This window comes from Narcine bancroftii, chromosome 8 (genome assembly GCF_036971445.1).
Source record: "Narcine bancroftii isolate sNarBan1 chromosome 8, sNarBan1.hap1, whole genome shotgun sequence".
Taxonomy (NCBI): domain Eukaryota; kingdom Metazoa; phylum Chordata; class Chondrichthyes; order Torpediniformes; family Narcinidae; genus Narcine; species Narcine bancroftii.
In genome coordinates this window covers 103,245,714-103,271,362 of record NC_091476.1, presented here as the reverse complement: position 1 = coordinate 103,271,362, position 25,649 = coordinate 103,245,714, and the positions used below count along the sequence as shown (strand labels likewise).

General features: G+C 43.3%; 1 protein-coding gene across 7 annotated transcripts in view; it reads right to left on the bottom strand.

The window, feature by feature from the left end:
* The window catches only part of LOC138741100 (ubiquitin carboxyl-terminal hydrolase 2-like), a 180,773-nt gene that overhangs the window by 100,428 nt on the left and 54,696 nt on the right, over positions 1–25,649 (bottom strand). For 3 of the 7 annotated variants that reach the window (XM_069894654.1, XM_069894660.1, XM_069894658.1), the window contains exon 2: positions 310–1,047. In XM_069894654.1, coding sequence (XP_069750755.1) covers positions 310–1,044 — 735 coding nt within the window. In that variant the 5' untranslated portion in view covers positions 1,045–1,047. Of the gene's footprint in view, positions 1–309; positions 1,048–7,134; positions 7,286–7,824; positions 7,864–17,998; positions 18,022–18,065; positions 19,020–25,649 lie in introns of those variants that run through there. The other 4 variants (XM_069894656.1, XM_069894657.1, XM_069894659.1 and 1 more) reach the window with 4 other exon arrangements.

Here is a 25,649-nt window from a genome sequence, read left to right as displayed (position 1 = left end):
TCTGTCAGCCTGCCTCTGCTTACCTGTGATGTAGCACATGTAATGAATACCCATAGGTGCACTACAAACTCCCATACATGCTATGATGGAGCATTTTGTAAAATGCTGAACAAATTTCCCTCTTCCTTAAAATATGCATTCCTTAGAGGATTTTTAAAAATTCTAAGATGAAATACAGTCAAAAGGGCTATGGGAACAGATTCAAAATGGGTATCAAATGCATACAAAAGGTAAAAAAATAATAGCATTCTTTGATCATATCGAACTATTAATTTTTCCCTGTGTACCTCATGCTGAGCCCAAACTTACTGGCATGTCTCGAACAGGTGACCCACAGCTGCTGCTACTCCCACTCTTCTCCCATGCTGGGCTGAAGCGGTCCGCGTGTTTGAATGAAGCTGTTATGGCTTCCTGTGTCACGCTGCGAGGCAGGCCATAAGCACCAGAGCCCCTACTGCAATAACCATCGGCAACATCACTCCTGCGGGATCCCTGGTGGGGGTCCTCATCACGTCGGGTAAGTGAAGGGCTCTTCACAGTGTTCAATTGGTACGTGTCCACCATGCGGAGGTTGAGCAGGTCCCGGTTCAAGTCTGTCTGACTGATGGACTTCCTACGACTCAAGGACCATGTAGGAGATGTATAGGTAGAATGGCCACTCCCAGTGCTGTAGCTGTAGGAGCTTGAATATCCACCACTTAACCCACTGGGAAAGGCCTTGAAGGGAGCCCGGCTCAAGCTCTCACTGCGCCTGCTTAGCACTTCAGGGCGAGGGAGCTGCCGGCCCCGATCAACCTCAAGGGTGTATTTGTTTGCTGCCCTCCCGGAGTTGACATGGGGGATGTAGCTGGTGTACCCTGGTTTGAACATGAGGTTGTCCTTGTCCATGTAAGTGTTTCCCAGGTTGGGGTTGTAGCTGTGATACGAAGAGCCATAATGTGGGCTGGTGAAAGTACTGCTTGAGTAGTTCCCGATTCTCTTGGTCGTGGACGACGAGACTCGTGACATGTCAACCTGGGCCTCACACAGAAGGCCACACCGCATTTACTATGGGTGAAAGAAATACATGTCAGATATTTAAAGCATTTTCTTCCCAGCCCTCCATTCCAACTCTACCTGTCTCATATTTTTCAGACTGCAGCTTTTATGGTAAAACCCATCATCTTAGGCTTTGTTTCAAGCACAATTCCACATCATTGTGGCCAACCTTCACCATTCCAAAGCACATCAGGGCTGACACGTACCTAGCACTTCATCCACAGGGTTCATGCTAGGCCCTCTTTTCTCTGCAGGGATCTACTCATCAACTCTGATTATTCCAATTCAAATAATTTAATTCTGGAATTAATAATTTCATCTCCACAATTAGACTGTCAGATTTTTGTAAAAACACTCACTAATTTAGATGAAAACTGTCATCATTTCTCAACCTGGCCTTCATGTGATCTCAGATCCAAAGCAAAGTAATTGATTCTTAATAGTTCTCTAATGGGTCCCAATAAGCTGCTCAGTTCAGAAGCGATTAGGAAGGAACAAAAAAGTGCTGGGCTGGTCATTGATGTCTATATCTCCAAACAAATTAAAAACATATCCCACATAACCTTAAGTGAGTGAAGTTACACAGGAGACCGCCAATACTGGAATCTGAAGCTAAACACCATCTGCTGAAGGAACTCAGCAGGTCAAGCAGCATCAGTTAGAGAAAGAGAATGGTCCACGTTTCCGGCTGGCACCCTTCACTGAGTCCGTAAATTTAGGGAGAGAATTCAGTGCAGAGGACAGGATGGTGCAACAAGACAGGGAACCATGTGGGATTGGAGGAGCAGGGAGAGGAGAGGTGGGATGGACAGAGACAGAAGATTGGCAGATGCCAGACAAAAGGAGAGAGAGGCAAGAAAACAAAGGGGTCACAGGAAGGAAGGTGAGTCTTACAGGGTAGGGTGCATGATTTAAAGACAATGGCCAGTGCTGGAACTTGATCACTCTCAGATGAGCTGAGATTCTCCTCAACAAAACAACCTTTGCAATTTCACATACATTCAAGCCTGCCACAATTCATCTGCTGCCGAAACCCTTCTGCATGATCTCCTACCATCTGTCCTCAAACTTGAGCTCATCTAAAACTCTGCTGCCAGTATCCTAATACATATGAAATGCTGCTTACCCATTAATCCTTAAGTTAGTGGCCTGCAATGACTCCCAGATTAACAACACTCATTTAAAAATTATGTTCAAATCCCTCCACAGATCAATCCATCAAGCATTACAAATCTCCGGCAATGCATTAACCCTCATCTGCACTTTAAACTTTTAGCCAATTATGTTGATCCTCTCACTCCACACAGAGATGTGGATTAACGTGTCCTACTAGATGGTTAAAAAAAATCTTCAATGTTTACATTTCCTTTTTCATTTTAATATTTGACAAGGCTCATAGAGTAGTAGCCTGCTTCAAAAGGCAAGGCATCCAAGGCAAGCTGTCTAATTAAATCCAACATTTGCCTGGTAATAGGAGACAGTAAATAATAGTGGAAGGACTGGAGTCTGTGACTAGTGGTGTACCAGAGGGATCAGTGCTAGGATCTTTGCAGTTTGTAATATATGTTGATGACTTGGATTTAATGGAGGATGCATGGATGACAGAAATATTATGCTGGAGAGAGTGGAATGGAGATTTACCAGGATGTTGCCTGGGATGGAAAACATTAGTTATGGGCAGAAATTGGATTTTCAGGACTTGTTTTCCTTGACATGACCTGATAAAAATATACATCATGAAAAATATGGATAGAGCACGGTTAGTGTAGCAGTTAGCGTAATGTTATAACAGTGCCAGCGACCAGGGTTTGAATCCAGTGCTGACCATAAGGAATTTGTATGTTCTCCCTGTGTCCTATCCTTACAAAACAAACAGGGAGTGTAGGTTAACTGGGTGTTTTTCAATGGCAGGGGCTCATGAGTGGAAGGCCCTGTTACTGTGCTGTATGTTTAAATTTAACAAAACATTGAAAATATCTTTTTCCCATGAAAAGGTATAAACTTAAAGTAACAGCAAGGAGTTTTAAGGGGGAAAAAAATCAAAGAATAATTATTTATTGTTTTTTTCACATAGTGATTAATACCAGGAATCTGCTGTGAGAAGTGTTGTAATCAGATACAATTGCTATGTTTAAGAGGCATTTAGACAAGCATTTAAATAGTCAAGACATAGAAGGATATGGTCCCAATGGTGGCAAATTGAATTTGTGTAGATGGGCAAATAGGTCAGCATGGGTTTGTGAGCAGTAAGGGTTGTTTCAGGGTATAATTGTGACCATTTCTCATTGAAAGTGAGGTAAGAGCTCTCACTGAAGGTCAGAGGGACAAGTGTGGAAGACAGAATTACACAGGCACTTCATAGTGAGGATGCAGTCCCAGGAAGAAGAGTATAAATGGAATTGGGGGAGAGAGAGAACTTAAAGAAAGAGTGAAAGAGAAAATGGAGATTGAAAGAGACATTATCATCTGTGTTTTTACTTCACACTGTTTGACCTGCTGAGTTTCTCCAGCATTGTGTTTTTATTTCAACTACGATGTCTGCAGACTTTTGTGTTTTACATTACTGTTAGCACTCTGTCACCTCCTGTGAATCATGCCATAAACCACAACTTGGTTTGTATGGAGAGGCGAGGCTATTGATGTGTGTGTTTCAGGGCAAACTATGTAGCCATTCAGCATTGCAATGTTCTGCTCAGGGCTGCACCATGGTCAGCATGGTAAGCACAGACATGGCTGGGGACTAGCAGCTCCTGCTCCATGTGTTGACACATCGCTTCTTCCTCTCTTAGGTGTGGCTTCCTGTATACCTGGACAAGTCAATGAAGGCTGCTAGTCTTTGAGCCGGTTACCAACAAGAAATCTCTGGTCTGAGGTGAGCTGTGAATCTAGAGAAAGGAAGAGACAGCATTTCCAAGACATCCACCAGCTGGTAGTGAGAGAGAGCCTAGAGTTTGGATGGTCTGTCAATCAACAGTTAAGAGACATTCATTCATAGCTCCCCCTTTACCTTAGTGGCAGACATCTGAACACATTTATTCCATTCAATTTAGCTCTTACTCCCCTCTTCACTTGGACAATACAAGGTTAGAGCTTCCCTGGTCCATCCCACCAGCCTTGGAATTCAACAGATTAACCTTTGCAACATTCCACCAACAGACATCTAATTTCCTCACCTTTCACCATTACACATGGCTCCCTTCAAAGCCCTCTGATTCGACATCTGCCCTCATGACCTGTAGCCTGTCTTATGGCACTTTCCCATGTCACTGTAGGAGAAACAATGTCTGCCCTATTCCCTCTTCCCGTCTCAGCATCCAGGGATTCCCACAGTCTTTCCAAGTCAAGCAGTGATTCTGCAGCACTTCTTTCAAACCTAGTGTGCTCAACTCAGTAATGGATTCTCCATCTTCTCAGTCTGTACTGGAATTGGCAATTTCTGCTGTGATTTTGGCTCATTGTTTCTTCTCTCCATAAGTGCAGGCTGATAAACTGGACACATCCCACACCCCTGCTGTTGGTAACAATACAACGCAGACAAAAAGAGCAGAATTGGATTCTAATTATCCCCTCACCTTGGTCTCATCTTATCACAGATATTCCCTCCTACCACCTTCTCGTATCTTAAAATTACAATTTCCCTCTTTCCCCACAGTTTTGAATGAGGGTCTCCAACTTGAAACATTGACTTTGTTTCTCTTTTCACAGTTGCAATATGACCCGCTGTGTGATTTCAGCAATTTGTCTTTATTTCAGATTTCCTACATCTGGATTTAAAATAAAAATAATCACCTCTCAGTAAATTATGGATGCAAGAATCTTAAGAGGATATTGAACCTTGAACTACTTGGAAAAGCACAGAAACACTGGAGAAATTCAGCAGATCTCACAGAATTCATAAGAGGTAGTCAGCTATATATATCTTTACCTCCTATGAATACTGCGGACCTGCTGAGTTCCTCCAGCGTTTATATGTTTCCACTACAATCGCAGCATCTGCAGACTTTTGTGTTTCACTCCTGAACTACTTGACTCGGATGTAGTAAAGCCACCCAGCAGTCCAGAACAAGTATCTAAACAAAATGCCCACTAGGATATAGAACAACTTAGCTTGTCAAATTAGCAATCGGTGAGTGGTACAAGAAGGGAGAGGAAGAAGGATTGTCTGCAGCAGACTGTATTTCGTTCAGAGTCAGTACAGAATTCACAACTATTTTTGATTATAGGGTGGCCAACATTTTATTTTAAACATATAGCACTGTAACAGGCCATTCTGGCCCACGAGTCCATGCCACCAATTAACCTACACTCCCGGTACATACTCGTGGGCCAAAATGACCTGTTACTGGGCTGCATGTCTAAATTAAAAATTAAAAGGTTGCCCCCCCCCCACTAGATTATATATACATATTATGAATGAGAAGTTTCAAAGTGATTATATTCAAATGGCTACTGTTACATTTATAACTACAGACTACTTGATGAGCTTGTAACTCCTTCAGTTGTAGAAAATCATTAATTTTACTCTGAGCAAATGGATTAAAGGATTGAAAATCTCTTCAACCACCGAAAGAGTTAAATATGGGTCTAACATTTTCCATCCAATGATGGACATATAGAAAATCATCATTATTGACATGCAGAAAACGTGACAGCCAACTGCATACAGTTCCTATCCACAAATAGGATGATAGAATTTTTGTTGTGTGTGATGTGAAGGCACAATAGCCAGGGTCCCAGAGACTATTTCTTAGAAGTGGGGCTGCAAAATCTCTAAATCTGTCATGAGCCTTAATTAAATTAAATTAATTAAATTTAAAAAATAACATTTTGTTTCATGGTTCTGCTGACAATACAACAATTTGTTATGGTCGGATGCATCAGCTTCGATTTTTACGTTCATCCCACATAAGGGGATGTGGGATGAACTCCCAGCCTTGTGGCTTTGAGGAAAAGACATTACCCAACTAATACATGCATGCACCAGCAGCAAGTCCAAGAATCACAAGATGAATAAGGACAAATGAGAATGTCAGGCTTATAACTCATTCTTAATGGAACAGTCAACAGACCATTCATTGTCATACTATCCCAATGTAGCATCTTGACCCAAAATATCTACAATTCCATCTTTACCAGCTAAGCTCTTCCAGCAGTTTGTTTTATGCTCCAGATTTCAGTATCTGGAGTCTGCTGTGTCTCCATCATATCATCGATTTGAATTCCGAAAGCCAGATATAACATTTTTTGTTGAACTACTCTAACAAATTATTTTTAAACACCTGAATTAGATATCTTTTAATCTTCCGTTGACCTAATCGCTCCTCACAATTTAACCCCTAGCTATTTGTGTCCTGCTTCCTCTCATTAATATCATTCTGACTTGCTGACACCACAGAAGAGGGATGAAGATCCATTAACTTCCAAAATACTGTTGGCGAGAACACAAATGAACACAAATCACCGGTTCATTAGTGACCATGAAGTATTTGCAAACAAATCTCTGAAAGCATCTTTCATCTTCAAATGCCAGGCAAAGGAATTGAAACCAGTCCTAAGTTTCAAGTTCACTGTCAATCAGATTGCTCAGAGAAAGGTCTCCCATGTGGACTCTGTGAGTCAAGTGGACATGTGTGGAGGACAACTTAGTGGCATGATGGCCAAAACCTGCCCCTTTCATCTGCAAGATGCCATGGAAGTCATGGGGTGGAAGTCCTATAAATGCACTAGGAAGAACCATTCTAGAGTTAGAGCCCAGAGTTGGGTCAATGCTGATGATACTTTAATCTGCATCTAACTGTACCTACCACGAGAAAGATTATTGGAACAGTTTAGAGCAGTGGCTCCCAAACTTTTTTCCACCCACAAGTCACCTAAAGTACTTCTTTACTTCCACAATCCACCTATAAAAAATCTGCAGACTACAGATCAACAAATATTGGTCTAGAGGTAAATTATATATAATCTCTGGCAAGAGGGAGATCAATGGAACATTCCCAGAGGTAGCTTTACTCCAAGTCAAATGAAAGGCCCTTTCATACAGTCAAAAAACTGAGTGTAAAGGCAAAGATTCTCCGCCCTTACGTCGGGGAGATTTACCTCTATGAATGCGCCCTGGCCAGTTCCAAGGCGCCAACTGCAATCCCACTCAGGGAAAGGGTCAGCGGCGGAGCACTGTTCTCTGTCACCCTGCATGAATGTACTGCTACTATAAGCGGCTGGCTGGGGGCAGGCTGATGACATTGTGATGATGTAATCAGCCCGCGACTCATTTCACTCATTCCCCCCCCCCCACCCCACCCCCCCCCCGTGACTCCCTCATGGCGAAAGCCGTCAGGGCTGGGGTGGCTGTGACAGCCTGCCCACTGCTTTGGCACCTCACTGGGCTGCTTTGGCCTTTGGGGACGCTCGTCAGTGCCAGCGGCTTAATACACAGCAGAGCAATGGCTGTCTTCCATATGGCAGAGCAGTTCCAGCTGTGTGGGGAATTATGGGTAGGGAAGATGACCATTGTTCTGCTGTGTATTTATGACAAACGGTGCCACGGCAACAGTCGCCCTACCTACAGAGGTTCCAGATGACACACCGAAGGCATTGCTCTGCATGAAAGCAGCACTGGAGCAGCCTCAAAATGGAGGCCCAGCATTAAAACACCTTAAGACTGTACTTATAACAATACTGGGCAGGAATCAATTCCTCTAAATACAGCACAGACCACAGAATTTGCAGCACATACAGAGGCAACAAGGTTCATAATGAGGAAAAGGAATAAGCCAAAAGAAAACCTACTATTTCTCATTCTTCTCTTGATATCAGGCAACATGCTCATTATTCCCATCATGGCTGAACAGCTTCCTCAGATTACTATAGTAACTATTTTGATTACAAATATCCCAGACTACACTGCAGGACAACAGAACATCTAGAGCTTGCAGAGACAGAGTCATGTGTACAGGCAGGTCTGGACTTGTTTGCAAGAATTAAGTGACTTTCTAAACATGCGAAAAGAGACTAGGACGAAGGTAAATATAGATGCACTAATCAGGTAGGTACGTACACACACACACACACACACACACACACACACACACACAGGATGGGACACTGGCAGCTCCTACTGGGTCAACATAAAAGAAAAAAAAACTGCTGATATTGGAAATCTGACATTGAATTTAAAAAAGTTAGAAATAATCCATGGGTAAATAAAATAATTAGCATTTTATGTCAAAGTCCTTTCATCTATTCTGCTATAAACAAAGTTTAACGTTCAGATTTATTGCCAGAGTATATACATAACATCATGTATAACCGTAAGATCCTTTTTTCTATGGGTTAGGCAGAATTTCTATTTGTCAGTAACTCAAAACTGTACTTAAGAAAAAAGATATGTATGGAAAAGAGAGAAATCTAAACAAAGAAAGAAATGTAAACAATCTGACTGCAATACAGAAAAAATATTCAATGATAAATAATGTCCAAATTAGGGTCCTTAAATGAGTCGCTGATTGAGTTTGCTTTTTAGGAGTCTGATGATAGAGAGGTAGCAGCTATTTCTGAATATGATGATTTGAGTCCTATGGCACCTATACCTCTTTCCTGGTGGCCGTAGGGAGAACTGAGCATGTCCTCGATGGTGTGGATCAGTGATGAGCAGTATTCCATGTAGATTTTCGATGGAGGGAAGATATATTCCTTTCGTCTCATTTGCACTCTACTTGTATTCAAGAACATTGTATAGTACATTTGTCATTTGTGTGGGGGGGGGGCGGAGGGGCAGGGGAGTGTTCTGGTCACCTCCCCCTATAACGGTTCGGAATGCAGGGCCTCTAAAATCAGAACCCACATGCAGCCTCTCCACACAGAATATCGACACCTCCCCCCCCGCCCCCCCAACCTCTCTTCCCGAATTTGTCCCCAGTCTGCAAACCTAATGCTACCAAGAGCAGGAGGTACAGCACAGCAGATCAACACTTCATAAAATCTGAGACACAATATCTACTCAATGAAGGTATCATCAAGCCTAGCACTAGCCTGTGAAGAACGAAAGTGGTGGTGGTGGTGGTAAAAGAGGAAAATAAGTCCAAGCCAGTAAATGACTATAGCCAAACTATTAATCGGTACACACCCCTGGATGCTTAACCCTTCCCTCGAATTGCAGACATGGTTAATGATATTGTGGAGTATCGGGGCTATTCGACCATTGACCTGAAAGCTGCTGATCACCAGGTGCCAATCCGTTTCAAGGACTGTCCATTTATATGCCATTTGAGGCTAACAGTTATCTCTATCAATTCCGGAGGGTCCCTTTCGGTATTACTAATGGGATTTTTATCTTCCGGGGCAGATGGACAGAATGATCAATGAATATCAGTTGAAGGCTACCTCGATAATGTCATTATCTGTGCCATACTGTGGAGGACCATGACGCCAACCTTCAGAGTTTTCTCCACACAGTGAAAGCCCTGAACCTCACTTATAACTCTAGCAAGTGTGTGTTCATGACTAAAAGTCTGGCTATCCTTGGCTACGTGGTGGAGGATGACATCATTGACCCTGACCCCAATAGGATGCGCCCCCTGTTAGAGCTCCCCGTTCCCAGGACCACAAAGGCTTTGAGAAGATGCCTGGGGTTTTTCTCATAGAAACACAGAAGATAGGAGCAGGAGTAGGTCATTCAACCCTTCAAGCCTGCTCCGCCATTTAACGAGATCATGGCTGATCTTAAAGTTCAGTACCCCGTCCCCGCCTTCTCTCCGTAACCTTTAATATCCTTATACTGAAGAAATAGATCTAATTCCCTCTTAAATATATTTAATGAACCTGCCTCTACTGCCCTCTGTGGCAATGAATTCCACAGATTCACCACCCTGTGGGTCAAGAAATTCCTCCTCATCTCGGTCCTAAATGGTTTGCCTATTATCCTCAAACCATGGCCCCGGGTTCTGGATTTTCCCATCATTGGAAACATCCCATCTGCATCCATTCTGTCCAATCCTGCCAGAATTTTATGTCTCTATGAGATCTCCTCTCAATCTTCTAAACTCCACCGAGTACAATCCCAATTTGCGCAATCTCTCCTCATAAGTCATTCCTACCATTCCAGGTATCAGTCTGGTGATTCGCCTCTGCACTCCCTCCATTGCAAGAACATCCTTCCTTAGATAAGGTGACCAAAACTACACACAATACTCCAGGTGTGTTACACCCAGTGGATCCCTCAATAATCTGATAATGTTCAACCTCTCTTAAAAGCCACTTCTTTTTCTCTCTCGGACGAAGCCCAAACAGTTTTTAACTACCTCCGAAACCACATTTTGAAAGCTGCCATGCACATGTTGGATGAGAATGTACCTTTCCAGGTGGAAAGCAATGCTTCGGATGTGGCCCTGGCCGCTACCTTCAACCAGGTGGGCAGGCCAGTTGCATTTTTTTCCCAAGGCCATGAGCTCCGAAACCTCTCTGTGGAAAAGGAGGCTCAAGAGATTGTAGAAGCCGTGAGGCACTAACTAGCAGGTAGGAAATTTACGCTCCTCACTGACCAGCGCTCTATCGAGGGGCAAAATCAAAAATGACAAAATTGCTAGGTGGAGGATCAAGCTCTCCTCCTACGATTATGACATTGCCTATTGGCCCGGAGCCCTTAATGATCTTCCAGATGCCTTATCCATAGGAAGTTGTGCCTCTGTACACATCGGTCAACTGCGGTCTCTACATAATGAGTTCTGCCATCAAGGGGTTACCTGCATGCCTCATTTTGTCAAGGTGTGCAATCATCCCTACTCCATGGAAGGTGTCAGGGAAATGACCAGGTCTTGCCATGTCTGCGTGGAGTGCAAGCCACCGCCCCACAAAAGTGCACCTGATTAAGTCATCCAGTACTTCGAACGGCTCAGTGTCAATTTTAAAGGACCTCTCCCCTCCATGAATGGGAACACTTTCTTCCGCTCTATCATTGATGAGCATTCCCGCTTCCTGTTCACCAACCCATGTCTAGACACACCAACTTTGTCAGTCATAAAGGCCCAAGATTCCATTTTCACCCTATTCAGGTATCTCGACTATATACATAGCAACCGGGGCTCATCTTTTATGAGTGAAGAGCTATGTCAGTACCTGCTGGAAAGGGGCATCACATCCAGCAGGACTACTATCTACTATCCCTGGGGGAACGGGCAGGTTGAAAAGAAAAACACCTTGATCTGGAAGGCTATCAAATTGGCTCTCAAATCAAAAGGGCTTCCAGACTCACGCTGGCAGGAAGTTCTTCCTATAGCACTCCATTCCATCCAGTCCCTACTATGTACAGCGACCAACACTATTCCTCACGAGCTCCTATTCAATTTTAAGAGAAGGTTGGCATCGGGAACTACACTCCCAACCTGGCTCACCACTCCTGGTCCGGTCTTCCTCAGGAAGCACGTGAGGAAAAGCAAGACCGACACCCTGGGGAAAAGGGTGAAACAGCTCCACACCAATCCCACATACACCTATGTGGAGTATCCCAATGGCAGGGAGGACACAGTCTCCATCAGGGACCTGGCACCCGGCGGAACAGAGGGTCCGTTGCCTCAAGTGCCCTCTGAGCCGTGGAGCTCATTCTCGCCCCTCCCAGTCAGGGCCTCAGGGAATCTGTTTCTGAAGGAATGTACATCCCCCTCCACCATAGAGCCGGAGATTCTGCCTGCTATTTCTCCCTCACAAGGGGGACTAAGAGACCCAAGGAGCCCAAAGTCCTCTAATGCTTAGGCGCTCCACCAGGATCTCCAGAACCCCAGATCATTTAAATTTGTAAATAACTGTATATTTTTCAATTTTTTTTTCTGAATCAATGTTCTCTGTCTTCATCCACAGACCCTAAATTCTGCAGGAAGGTATTACTAATGAATGCAGTGAACTGAGATTCACTGGTGATGTGTTGTGTTGATGGCTAACTCCCCCACACCCCCCCGCCCCCCCCATCTACCCATATATTACCCTGGTTCCCCTCCTAAATCCTGAGCCCATCTGAAGACCACTGTAACACCCTACCCTCAGTTATAAGCTAATAAAAGCATATGTTCTCCTTTCAGTCATGAGAGCTTTTATTCACACTACAGTCTATATTTGAGATAATAGATTTCTGGTCCATGAGGACAAGAACCCAGAAATGAAGAGCAAATCAGAGGCTCCCTCAAACCTTCTCTGCCATTCAATTACTTCATAGCTGATCTAGCCTTGACTTCAAGCTTCTAACAATTTCTGAGTTTAATGAGGAATACATAGCTAGATACAGGGGCTCAAGCCTTGCACCCATAGGCATCCTGCCGCTGGACAACATGTGGAAACAACAGGAACAAAAAGCAGTAGCAGGGCAGGTACATCAAGGAAGCAGTGTTGTCTCTGAAGAGACTTTTCTTTCCTTTTTTTTTGCAAAGAGTTATTTAAGCATACAGCACTGAAACAGGCCCTTTCGTCCCACGAGCCCATGCTTCCCAATTACACCCAATTGACCTACAATCCCCAGTATGTTTTCAACAGTGGGAGGAAATTCCTTAAAGACAGTGTGGGATTCGAACCCTGGTCCCTATTGCTGGCACTGTAAAAGCGTTGCACTAACCATTATGCCAAATGTGCCACTAAGCTGTAGAGCATGGCAATCCTTTGCTTTTCACTGAGAAATAAATCTATATAGATCTAAACCTAAGTCGAACAGTACTTTCCCTTTCTCATCATTAACACTTTTTATACAACTGTCTGTTCAATCTATTCTTTGAATGCAATCAATAACCCCTCCCCCCACGCTCCAATAGGACCTGTATCCAAGAAAGAACCAGGGCTTCAGCAAGAAGGAAAAATAATGTGCATCTTTTAATTATAAATTTAATCAATGATTACATCTAATCTCTCAAATATTATATTCATTTCAAATTTTCTAATCAATGGGCATTATGGTGGCACAGAAGATTGCGCTAATGTTATCACTCCATTTCTAGATTCATTTCTGGCCTTGGGTGCCACCTGTGCAGAGGTTGCACATTTTCCCTAGACCTCATGGGTTTTCTCCAACATCCTAAAGACATACAAGTTAACTGTGAATCACCCTTTTGAGCAAATTCATGTCAAAAAGAATAAAATGGGGAGTTAATGGCCATGTGTGAGAGAAAATAAATTGCAGGAAATCAGTGAATTGAGAGGAAAATGCGATTACTCCCCTGAAAGTTGGCATGGGCCCAAAAAGCTAAATGGCTTCCTTCTATATTGTTACAAGCTTTCACTGCTGCTGTGATTCTTTCTGTGTGAAACATGGAAGACTGCAGACACTGTGATTGTAGTAAAAATTCACAGAAATGCGAGAGGAGCACAGTTGGTCTTTCAGCACCCAAAGGAGCTATTCTTCAAGGAATATGCTCAGAATAAGCAAAAAACAGGAATTCTCAGAATTCACAGTGCTGGCTGGGAGAGGAGTCCAGACCAACAATTGAATATGATAAGTGAAAAGGTGAAAATTGATTATGTCTGTGTGAAAAGAGACAGCGAAAGGGAGAAAGACAGAGCTGGAGATGGGGGAGGTGTTTTAATGAAAACTGGAGAAGTCGATATTAATGCCATCTGATTGGAGCATGCCCAGTTGGAAGATGAGGTGTTGTTAGTCCAATTTGCGGGTGGTCTCAGTCCGGCTGTGCATAAGACCATGGACAGACATGTCAGCAAGGGAATGGGATAGGGAATTAAAATTGGTGGCCACTGGGAGATCCACACTATTGCGATGTACCAGAGCCAAGCTGCTCAATAAAACAATCTCCCATTCTATGCCTGTTTCTGTGATGTGAAGCAGAGCACAAAGGGAGCACTGGATGCAGTAGATGACCCCTGCAGGTTCAGAAGAGAAATGTTGCTTCAGTTGGAAGGACTGTTTGGGGCCCAAAATTGTGGCGAGGAAGGAGGAATAGAGCATCTCCTGTGGTCACAGGGGTAGGAACCAAGGGGATGATTGGTGGGGAGGGAGGTGAGGACAAGGGAGTCACAGAGGATACGGATCCTGTGAAAGACGGAGAGGAGAATGTGTCTAGTGATGTCATCACATAGTAGGTGGCAATAATGGCAGAGGAGGCTGGTGGGGTGATAGGTGAGGACAAACGGAATCCTGTATTGGTTGTGCATGCAGGCAGAGGGGCCTGGGAGGTGTGCAGGTAATAGAGGATATGTGGTTGAGGGCTGAGTTGATGGTAGTAGAACCAGTGTTGTTTGAGGAAAGAGGTAATCTCTGATGATCTGGTATAGAAGCCCTCATCCTGGGTACAGATGTGACAGAGATATTGAGAGAAAGGAATAGAATCCTTACAGGGGACAGGGTGGGAAGAGGTGTAGTCGAGGCAGTTGTGGGAGTTGGTGGGTTTGTAGAAGATGTCTATCAAGAGTTTGTCTCCCGAGATGAAGACAAGAGAGATCGAGGAAAGATTGTTAGAGAATGGACCACGTGAATTTGAGGCAGGGTGGAAGCTGGCAGCAAAGTAGATGAAGTCAACGAGCTCATCATGGATACATGAGGCAGCATCAATTAGTTGTTGATGTCGTGGAGGAAAAGTTGAGGGGCCTTGTCTGTTTCGGCTTGCAGCATGGATTGCTTCACATTGTCAATAGATAGGCAGGCAAAGCTGGGGCCTATGTGGACCTGGAGAAAATGGGATGAGTCAAAAGAGAAATTATTGAGAGTGAGGACAAGTTCTACCAGCCAGAGGAGGGTGGAGATAGAGGGGAGAACTGGTTAGGTCTACTGTCCAGAAAGAAACAAAGGGCTTTAAAGCCCTTGATAAGGGGATGGAGATGTATAGGGATTGAATATCCATAGTACACATGAGGCAATTGAGTTCAGGAAAATGGAAGTTGTTGAAGTGATGGAGGGTCTGTGAAGTGTCCCAAATGTAAGTGGTGAGGGCCTGGACTTGGGAGGACAGAGTCAAGGTAAGCAGAGACCAATTTGGTTTGGCAGGAGCATGCGGACACGATGCGCCTGCTGGGACAACTAGGTTTTTGGATCTTGGATAGGAGTTAGAAACAACCAGTATTGGGTTGGGAAACTATAAAGTTGGAGGCCATGCCGGGGAGGTGACCCAAAGTGATGAGTTCAATGATGGCACATGATGCAGTTTGATGAGTTTTGGTGGGGTCTTGTTGGAGGGGTAAGAGGAGGTGCACCAGACCACAACAGCACAAGCCTTGTCTTCATGCTTGATGGTGAGATTTGGATTGGTGCTGAGTGGAGGGCTAGGTGTCCAAGGGGGTGAGATTGGAATGAGTGAGGGGAGTTATGAAGTCAATACAGTTGATGTCACAGCAGGAGTTGGAAATATAAAGGCCCAGAGCAGGCAGAAGACTAGAATCAGGTATCTAGGAAAAGGAAGTAGGTTATGGAAGTAGGCATGGAGACAGAGCTGACGGAAGAAGAGTTCAGCATCATGGCGTGCATGGACCTTGTTGGGGTATGGATGAAGGGGGATGAAGGTGAGGCCTCTACTAAGTGCAACAACATTCAGTCTCCAAGAGGGGAAGGTCAGAGGGAATGGTAAAGACCAGGCAGGGGTTAGGGGCTTACTTCACTACAATGGAGGCCATGCCTCAGACTTTATCAACTAGACATAACTTTCAATATAGAGCATTTTTAAGCCTTTAAAGAGGATCAAAGGAGTTCAAGCAGACAAAATAAATAACATACCACATTTACCACCCAAAAAAAACTTGGCCATTAGGTAGGTATTAAATAGAACCTCACAGAAAGAAAGAAGGAGGTTTAGGCAGGAATATTCCAGAGAAAGCCTAAGCAGTCAAGTTGGATGAGCATGGCATTGGAAGAGCACAAAAATCTTTGAGGGTGGCAGACCAGAGGACAGCAGGGAGATAAAGAGAGGCAAAACCAAAAAAGGACAAGAGTTTCAAAATTTATCAGAATTAATGTGTATTTCTCAATCCACTGGAACAGCTTCAGCAATCCCATGACAACTTGAACTGGGTCACTAACAACATGCACTATCACCAATGAAACTGAATCCCAGTGGTGTCCTGGTTCGATGGAATGATATTCCCTTTGAAGTAAGTGGAGCCCAGGAGTGAGTTGCAGCCAAAGGGAATGTGAAACTGGAGCTTATGCATTTTAAAACAAGATAACAAAGATATTTTCTTACAATTATTGGCACTGCCCATTAGATTATTGCCCCAAAGATATTTTTACTTTTTTTTGCCAAATTTGTTCACTCTATCCTGTGAGTGCTCATTGCTCCCCCCCTCTCCCCCCTGAGGGTCACTAATAATCAATGGGATACAGGTTCTGCTGCTGTTTAACCCAGTTGAATATGAACCTAAACATTTAACTTTTTAAATGGTATTGTACAGTATATGGCCTCATCTTGCCCAAGACAATGTCTGTACTCTCCAGCAGGGGTTGCTATATAGCCACATTATTTTAGTATTAAACAAAGCATGGAAGTGCATCAAACCTAGGTCTACATGCACAGCACCTAATTAAGTCTTCAACTGCACATTTTAGTTTCAAAGTCCAATGGGAAGTTAAAGAGGAGTTAATTAGAGGCAATGTCTGATTCAATGACCTCCCCTCAGCTGAAGCATAACTTCAGAGGGTGCAGTAGGGATGAATGCATGGGGCATGCGCCAAACTAGCTGGAAAAGGTGCAAAAGAGATTAATGTGCATGTTATTGGGAGTGGAAGGCTTGAGTTATAAAGGAGAGTGTGGATCAGCGAGTATTTATTTTTCCTTGGAGCACAAGAGGACAAGGGGAAACATTATGGAGAAGGGAAAGATTTACAAGGGACCTGAAGAGTAACTTTTCACACAGTTTACAACTGTAATTCTGGCCGAATAGATGTATGTTTGAATTGCGTACATTTGTTAAAAAATATATATAAAATTTACGCTGCTTTTGTTATATTTGACAAATGATGACAGGGATGCAGGACATATTAGGGCCAAAATCTGTGCACTTACCTTATTAGTCAGCTTTCCAGATCAATAAGCTGGGCACGGTCATCTTGATTTCTGTGCACATGAGCAAGTCTTCAGTTGGCGCATGTGCAGTAATTCGTGTATTAGAGTTCAATGGGCACAAGCGCTGGATTTAAAGGCCCTAACAATATTGAATTCATGCCCTTAACTCTCACACATGCGCCAACCGAACTCCAATATGCAAACCACGCATGCGCCAACCAAAGACTCGCATATGTTCAGGAATCAAGATGGCCACACCAGCCTACAGACTCCAGGACATCGACTAACAGGTACAGACATTTTGGCTCTTACATGCCCTGTAACACTTTTATACTTTGTCAAATACAACCTAAACCGTGTACATTTTATATTTTTTAAACACATTTTCAGTCGTATGTGCAGATGGATGCAAGTCGCATAGGCTGCAAGTCAGTGTATATGGATCAAGGTGCAGGGGAAGCTGTAAAAGTAGATACAATTACAACATTTAAAAGATATTTGGATGAATATATGGAAAATGGGCTAAACACAGGCAAGTGGGCTAGCTCAAATTGGCAACTTGACCAGCAGGGATGAGTTGAGCCGAAGGGCATGTTTCTGTGTTGATTAACTCGATAGCTAAGCTCGAGGCACCTGTTACTGAGGATTGCATATCAGATTGAGATTGACATTGCAATGCAACACTGGGACTGAAAAGTCAAAAGACAGCAGTGAAGGGAAACCCTGGTGTGGGATGGATGGATGGATGCTCTTGGTGAGGGGTGTGTTGGCTTATGATGAGTGCTGAGCCGAGCTAAACACCATGGCATGGTAGGCAGGGTAATGTGAAAGGCACAGCATGGTCAGAGAATTGGAAGTGAAATATGCCACTTTTCCCTTGGTACCACATTACACTGCCTTATTCTCAATTACTCCACAAGACACCACACCCAGGTTTCTAAAAGATCATGAGTACTTGGAGCCTTTTTGACCCAAAACTGTTATACCTTAGCGACTGTAGATTAAACACGGTGTTACAAGTGCCCGCTCCATGCCCATTGCGCAATTTCTGACCTTGGTTTCACGGTGCTGATATCTCTACACCTCCACACAGCTCCAGGATTCTGCAGTTTCCCAGCTTTGAGTAGCAGTTTTCCTAGTTGCCGAATGCTTACCAACAGGGGAGCTGCAGCTAGTACAGGCCAGGTAACCTTGGAAACAAGCTGTTGCACAGAGAGAGCGAGTCAGAAGCCAAAGTAAAGCTGGCGAAAACTGTGAGCTATTGTAACAGAGCCAAAAAGCTGGCATGGGACCTGGACCTGAAGTGAGAACAAACTTTTGTCAACAAGGCGATAGGATAGTGACTAAAGACTGAAATTCTTCTAAGAACTCTCAGGAAGAAAGAGCCAAGAGTCCAAACATGATTTTAAAAGGGTCATTCTGGTTCCTACTGGAATTTCAAACACAATGAAATGTACTGCTGAAATCTTGAAGAAAACAAGGAAGATTCAGGTTAACTTGCAAGAAAAAGTATGAATTTGAAAGAAGCCAGGATGAAATGAAAGATGCAGAAAGATTGACAGGGGAATTAAAAGATTGTAGAGGGGGGAAAAGTGACAAGTGGTATGTCGCTGGGGAGCTTAGAAGAGTCGGAAATGGTGAGAGGTGAATGCAGGACAGCAAGAGGATGTGGATTGATTACTGCCTCACCGTGTAACTAAAATATATATATTTGTTGTGTGGCAGCCTTAAGAAGGGAAGCAAAAGATAGACGGAGAGGGGGAGGAGGAAAAGGGGAGAAATAGATGAACAAGGAAGGAGTCATTTTGAAAATTGCTTCTGTGGGAAGTTTTGTGTTGAGAAATAACATCAACTTTCACCACCATCTGCCAATGTGCTGCTGTAGACCAAATCAGCTATTAAATATAATGCCAAATCCAGCTCAATAAAGCTCGAGACAATGCATCAACTCTATCATTGTAATAAACTGAAGATGCTGGAAATACTCATCAGGTCAATCAGCATCTGTGGAAAAAAAAGAAACAGAGAGCCAACATGTCTGGCCTTAATTAGAACTGGGAAAGAGAGAAGAGGTTTAGTTTTAATACGCAGATACAGTGTAGGAGGAAAAGATAGGACAAAGGGTGGGGTGAGGCTTGGGTTGCCATGGTGATGCACAATTTATAAAATGATCTTATTATTAGATTACTGAGGGCTGGTTGAAAGGCAGAAAATTGAGGATCCATGTGAAAACTGAACTGCAAGTCAGTGCTGATCCTGAGAACTGAAACCAAAGGGAACCAAAAAGAAATAGGCATGGTTGGTGATTTAGTGAACAAACTTCTTTCACTCAGAGTCCAAATGTATGCTCTCAGTGATCTTCTCATACCATGATCATCATTGAACATAAAGCCATGTCCTCTCTGATTGTCACAAATCTTATCGACTTAGGAGACCCTTCCTTAACAGGCTCCAACCTCAGTCTTCAAATCCTGCACACACTGTTTCTCTCGAAGCATCCCAAACCAGGATAGCCTCAGAGTCCTGTGTTTCTTTCATGAAACCTAACCAATACTCTTTCACCAACAAATTCATTTGTCTGGTTGAACTTGTCCTCACATTGAATAACTTCTCCTCCTCCAGGTCAAAGGTATAGCTTGGGAAACTTGTAATCACCATTCATTTTTGCGATAAATTTTCATTACATTGCTGCCAATTTCTACCATGCTCTCACCTTCATTTGATTGACACCTGACCCTTCCCTTTCCTTTTAGGCCTTTCTATCTCTATCTTGGGATCTTCTTTCTTTCTTTGGCTTGGCTTCGCGGACGAAGATTTATGGAGGGGGTAAAAGTCCACGTCAGCTGCAGGCTCGTTTGTGGCTGACAAGTCCGATGCGGGACAGGCAGACACGGTTGCAGCGGCTGCAGGGGAAAATTGGTTGGTTGGGATTGGGTGTTGGGTTTTTCCTCCTTTGCCTTTTGTCAGTGAGGTAGGCTCTGCGGTCTTCTTCAAAGGAGGTTGCTGCCCGCCAAACTGTGAGGCGCCAAGATGCACGGTTTGAGGCAAGATCAGCCCACTGGCGGTGGTCAATGTGGCAGGCACCAAGAGATTTCTTTAGGCAGTCCTTGTACCTTTTCTTTGGTGCACCTCTGTCACGGTGGCCAGTGGAGAGCTCGCCATATAACACGATCTTGGGAAGGCGATGGTCCTCCATTCTGGAGACGTGACCCACCCAGCGCAGCTGGATCTTCAGCAGCGTGGACTCGATGCTGTCGACCTCTGCCATCTCGAGTACTTCGACGTTAGGGATGAAAGCGCTCCAATGGATGTTGAGGATGGAGCAGAGACAACGCTGGTGGAAGCGTTCTAGGAGCCGTAGGTGATGCCGGTAGAGGACCCATGATTCGGAGCCGAACAGGAGTGTGGGTATGACAACGGCTCTGTATACGCTTATCTTTGTGAGGTTTTTCAGTTGGTTGTTTTTCCAGACTCTTTTGTGTAGTCTTCCAAAGGCGCTATTTGCCTTGGCGAGTCTGTTGTCTATCTCATTGTCGATCCTTGCATCTGATGAAATGGTGCAGCCGAGATAGGTAAACTGGTTGACCGTTTTGAGTTTTGTGTGCCCGATGGAGATGTGGGGGGGCTGGTAGTCATGGTGGGGAGCTGGCTGATGGAGGACCTCAGTTTTCTTCAGGCTGACTTTCAGGCCAAACATTTTGGCAGTTTCCGCAAAGCAGGACGTCAAGCGCTGAAGAGCTGGCTCTGAATGGGCAACTAAAGCGGCATTGTCTGCAAAGAGTAGTTCACGGACAAGTTTCTCTTGTGTCTTGGTGTGAGCTTGCAGGCGCCTCAGATTGAAGAGACTGCCATCCGTGCGGTACCGGATGTAAACAGCGTCTTTATTGTTGGGGTCTTTCATGGCTTGGTTCAGCATCATGCTGAAGAAGATTGAAAAGAGGGTTGGTGCGAGAACACAGCCTTGCTTCACGCCATTGTTAATGGAGAAGGGTTCAGAGAGCTCATTGCTGTATCTGACACGACCTTGTTGGTTTTCGTGCAGTTGGATAATCATGTTGAGGAACTTTGGGGGACATCTTGGGATAGGTTAGCGATAAACCCATAACAAATCCACCAACTCTGATAACTATCAATATTATTTTTCTTCCATACTAGCTCTGGCAAGGATTTCCATTCTTCCAGTTTCTCTGTCTTCCAAGATATTTCCTCGGTTGATGAAAATTTTCACATGGATGCCTGTAAGATTTTTTTTGTTTTTTCCTTAACGTGGCTTCTACTCTACCATAGTTGATGGAGAATTCAAGCGCATCTAATCATACCCTGCTGGCCAGAGCAAGGATAGAGGCTCTCCACTTCATCAGCCTCAACATTCAAAAGACCATTCCTTTCAATGTTAGTAAACATCAAATGAGATTCCATCACCAGACACATATTCCCTTCCTGCTTTCTTTCATTATTCAAAGGGACTCTGAAGAACTCAAGCCTGTAACACTGTGGCATAGTAGTTAGTGCAACGCCTTTACAGCGCCAGTGATCAGGACCAGGGTTTGAATCCCATGCTGTCTGTAAGGAGTTTGTATGTTCTCCCCGAGTCTGCGTGGATTTTCCCCAGGGGGAAACATCCTGGGGGGGGGGGGGGATATGCTAATTGGGTGTAAATTATGCAGCACAGACTCATGGGCTGAAATGGCCTGCGTCAAAATTTAATTTTTTTTTAAAATTAACTTCCTTTAACTTTCTATGGATGCTATATAACCTGCTGAATTTCTCCAGCACTTTTGTGTACTGTACTCTCCCTCCAATCTTTTTTTGTGGGCTCCTGCACTGTTCCAATCAGGTGCAATTTAAGCTTGAGATCAGCACCTTATCTGCTAAATGGAACTTTGCAACCTCTGGACTCAAATATCAAATTCAACAATTTCTGGTAACTCACTTTCTTTGTATCAAAGCTGGTCAGTACTGCTATAAGCTTACCCATTTGTCTCATTAACTTGGTTTTCCCTCCCTCCACACACAGTCAGATATTCTGATCATTAAAATTTTCCTTTTGGTTTCAGTTCTCTTTATCTGCATTTCACTGCCCTCGTTAATCTATATTAAGACAATGTTGTAAATAGTATGTTGCCACTGCAATCCTGACATCAACCTTATTAAAAATATTCCCTTGTCCCTTACATTCCTCCCCCACTCTCTTTTGCAACTTACAACCAACTTGTTTTCTAATTTTTCTAGTTCCATTGACAGGTTTTTAATCTGACATTTTAATGTTTTCCTGACCCACCGAATGTTTCCAGGATTTTCTGTTTATTTTTCAAGTTTCCAACATCTGCAGCTTTTTGATTAAGAACTTGTTTTCTCTGACAAGTTGTTACCATTTTAGGGAAAATATTGACAATATGTTGGAAAACATTCCTTTTCACTCATCTTTTACTAATCTGGTTTATTTCCACATTTTAAAACACCATTCTCTAAGCAAAATGCATGATTGATATTACAAAATATATTACCAACACCATCTTAAATTCTGGAAATAAACCTTCAAGTAAATCTTTGGTTATTATCCTGTTCAAGATACATTAGATTAATACAGCTGAATACAACTAGTGGCACTGTATTTCAGTATTACATCAGTTTTGGCAATAAACTTGTATCATACATGATAGACTCATATTCATCAGTAATATATTTCAGGATTCTGCAATAGATGATCAGCTACAATCTTAAGTCACAGCTCAGTCACTTTATATGGCAACTACCCTAAGACTGAATCAGATTGTGTAACCATGGCATTCACCTTGCCCTAAGATAAATCTCAAACTACTGTCCTACAGAATGGCTTTTAAAATGGCATGAAAATAAAACATCTCCAGGACCCTGAACCATTTTATATCTCTTTTCTCCTGCAAGGTGCACCTTTAAATAAATGCCTCTCTCTGATCTGGCTTTTAGTTAACTACCCTCAATGCTTTGGGACTTTAAATATGTTATACGAATGCATGTTGGTTTACTCACAAGCGCCCAATTTACACAAGATACCCCTATATTAACCAGTACTCTACCTTAGTGTTATGCAGTGTCAGATCTGCTGCCACCAGTACTGCATTGCAGGGTTGCACAATGACTGATCAGTGTCTAACTATTGTGAACATTTCCATACTTCCAGGGTAAATACAGGACTGATTAGTTGTGAAGGTATGTGCATTTCTTTTTCCCGAAAATCATTAAATCAACACTCCAGTATTATTGAATCGATAAAGGGCAGGTATGCAGATTATTCAATTCTAAGTCAAAGAGCAAGGACCAAAGTATGAAATTAGGAGCAAAGCAAGTTTCAGCAGTGGACGAGTTTTGCTTCAGAGTGAGACATACAAGCTCTCATGTTCATTTTGTGTTATGGTAACAAGCAAAAAATTAAAGGGTTCTATTTGTATTACTCTCTGGATTGGGATGATGAGATCTGAGCCATGGTTCAGTGTCAGATGTGAGACTTCAGAAACCTGTGACACTAGAGCTGGAGGCAACTAATAGCAAATAAGTGTTGCAGTTGCAGCCCATCACCAAAGGATTAATGTACTCATTCATTCTGAACAGTTTAATAAGAATTCACAGACAGCTTGTACAAGCTACTGGCTTGAAACTGGCTGAAAGGATACCAGTTATCGGAACTGGGATGCGAAGGGGTGCTGAAGGGTTCCTGACCACGTTGAAGGTTCGGATCTGGAGCTTGGATTGCCATTGGTTTGGAGTGGACTCTGTATGGCTGCAGAAATGCTGAAGGCCAATCTATGGACACTCTGTGACTCTGGGGGGCCTCTCCTTTGCTTCTCTTTCTCTGTTTGTAAGAGGCACTTCAGGCAATTTCTGCCGATGGTGAATATGTCTGCCTTATAGCAGGCAAAAGCAATTTCATGTAATATGACACTGCTTTATTACAATGGCAATAAATTGAATCTTGAAGTGAGAACAGAATAAAGAACTGATAGGGCTGTACAATAGGACAGCAATTACGGTACAACAGATCTAGCAGCTGGTGTTCATTCATGACCTGGAGTGGCGGTTGTGTGAAGTTTGTATGTTCTCCTCCAGTTTCCTTCCACATAGTCACATAGGTTAATCGAGGCATCAGGAGCTCAGATGGGAAGGCGTCCAAGTTGTCGGGTGTTTGGATGGGTGGGCAGCCAGGATCTCGGCGAGTTTGCAGTTAAGTTGTCAGAAGCACTGAAGGGCGGGTGTCTGGATCCTGGGCAAGAGATGGCGGGTGGAGGCCAAAAATAGGGTGGTCGAATTTTACATTGTATCAACTATTACACACACATATATGGTATACATACCAAATATTTTCAATCATACGCCACGCCCACTAAAACTACCATTGTGAGCAACAGCTCATACGATTCCTGTCTCAGCCAATATAGTTCCGCGAGATGCACATTATATGTCAAAGAACTGCATGTGGCTCGCAAGTCGTGGTTTGGCCACCCCTGTTCTAGAGCAAAATAACATAAAGCATATTGACCAGTGATATGCAATCCCACAGCATTGAGGCACATTCCATAGACAAGAAGAAATATTATGCGCTGAAAAATACAACAATGACACAAGTTTGATTTCTTTAAAAAGACTCATGATAGTTGGTTGATAACTGAAATATTTAAAACTACTAGGACACAAAGGAATTGTGTAAAATCATAACAATCAGGTCCTCCATTCAATTCTCCTTTCTACTTCAATCTTAGTATTGACTTTGGATTGGTGAACTGTGGATTGTTCAGTGGTGATAGCAGGTGTCCCTATTTGCCAGTTCTGTTTATTAGAGAAATAACACCACAGTAAAGTACTGGAAAAATAGCTTCTTCCTCAGTACATCCAATCAATAACTCTGCTCCAGACAATGGGAACTGCATTAACCTTTGTATTAATAAAGTTAATTTTAGCATTGAAACACACCATCAATTCCATTTGATATTTAATTCTGAGCTAAGTTATTGTGTGTGGATATGACTAAAGGACAGTCACATTGCAAAAAGTGATAGGCAAGTGAGCATGCTTCTAATCCAGTTTTCCCAATAGCAAAAAAAACTTAAAAGCAGTTTTATACTGATCTCTCTTTTGTCTTCTTGCTATTTATGCTTGGTTAAACCACCTTTGAAGCTCTCTTTCTTCCACCAAGAGTTAATTACATGACTGGATGCAAGCGTCTCAAGTATCTAAATTTTTACATTGTGTGCAGTTCTGGTTATCTAGCTATATGAAGAATGTCATTAGCTCTTTGTTCCTTGGAGTGCACTTGGCGGAGAACCTCACATAATCCCTTAACACAAGCTCCATAGCCAAGAAAGCCTAAGAGTGCCTCTACTTCCTGCGAAGGCTGAGGAAAGTTCATCTCCCACCCTCCATTCTCACTACATTCTACAGAGGATGTATCGAGAGCATCTTGTGCAACTACATCACCACCTGGAAACTGTACCTCCTCAGACCGCAAGACCCTGCAGAAGATAGTGAAATCAGTGGAAAAGATCATTGGGGGCTCTCTTCCTAAATGAAGGACATTTACAACACTCAATGCAGGCGAAAGGCAATAAACATTGTGGAGGACTCCACACACCCCTCATGAAAACGTTTTCCTTCTACCATCTG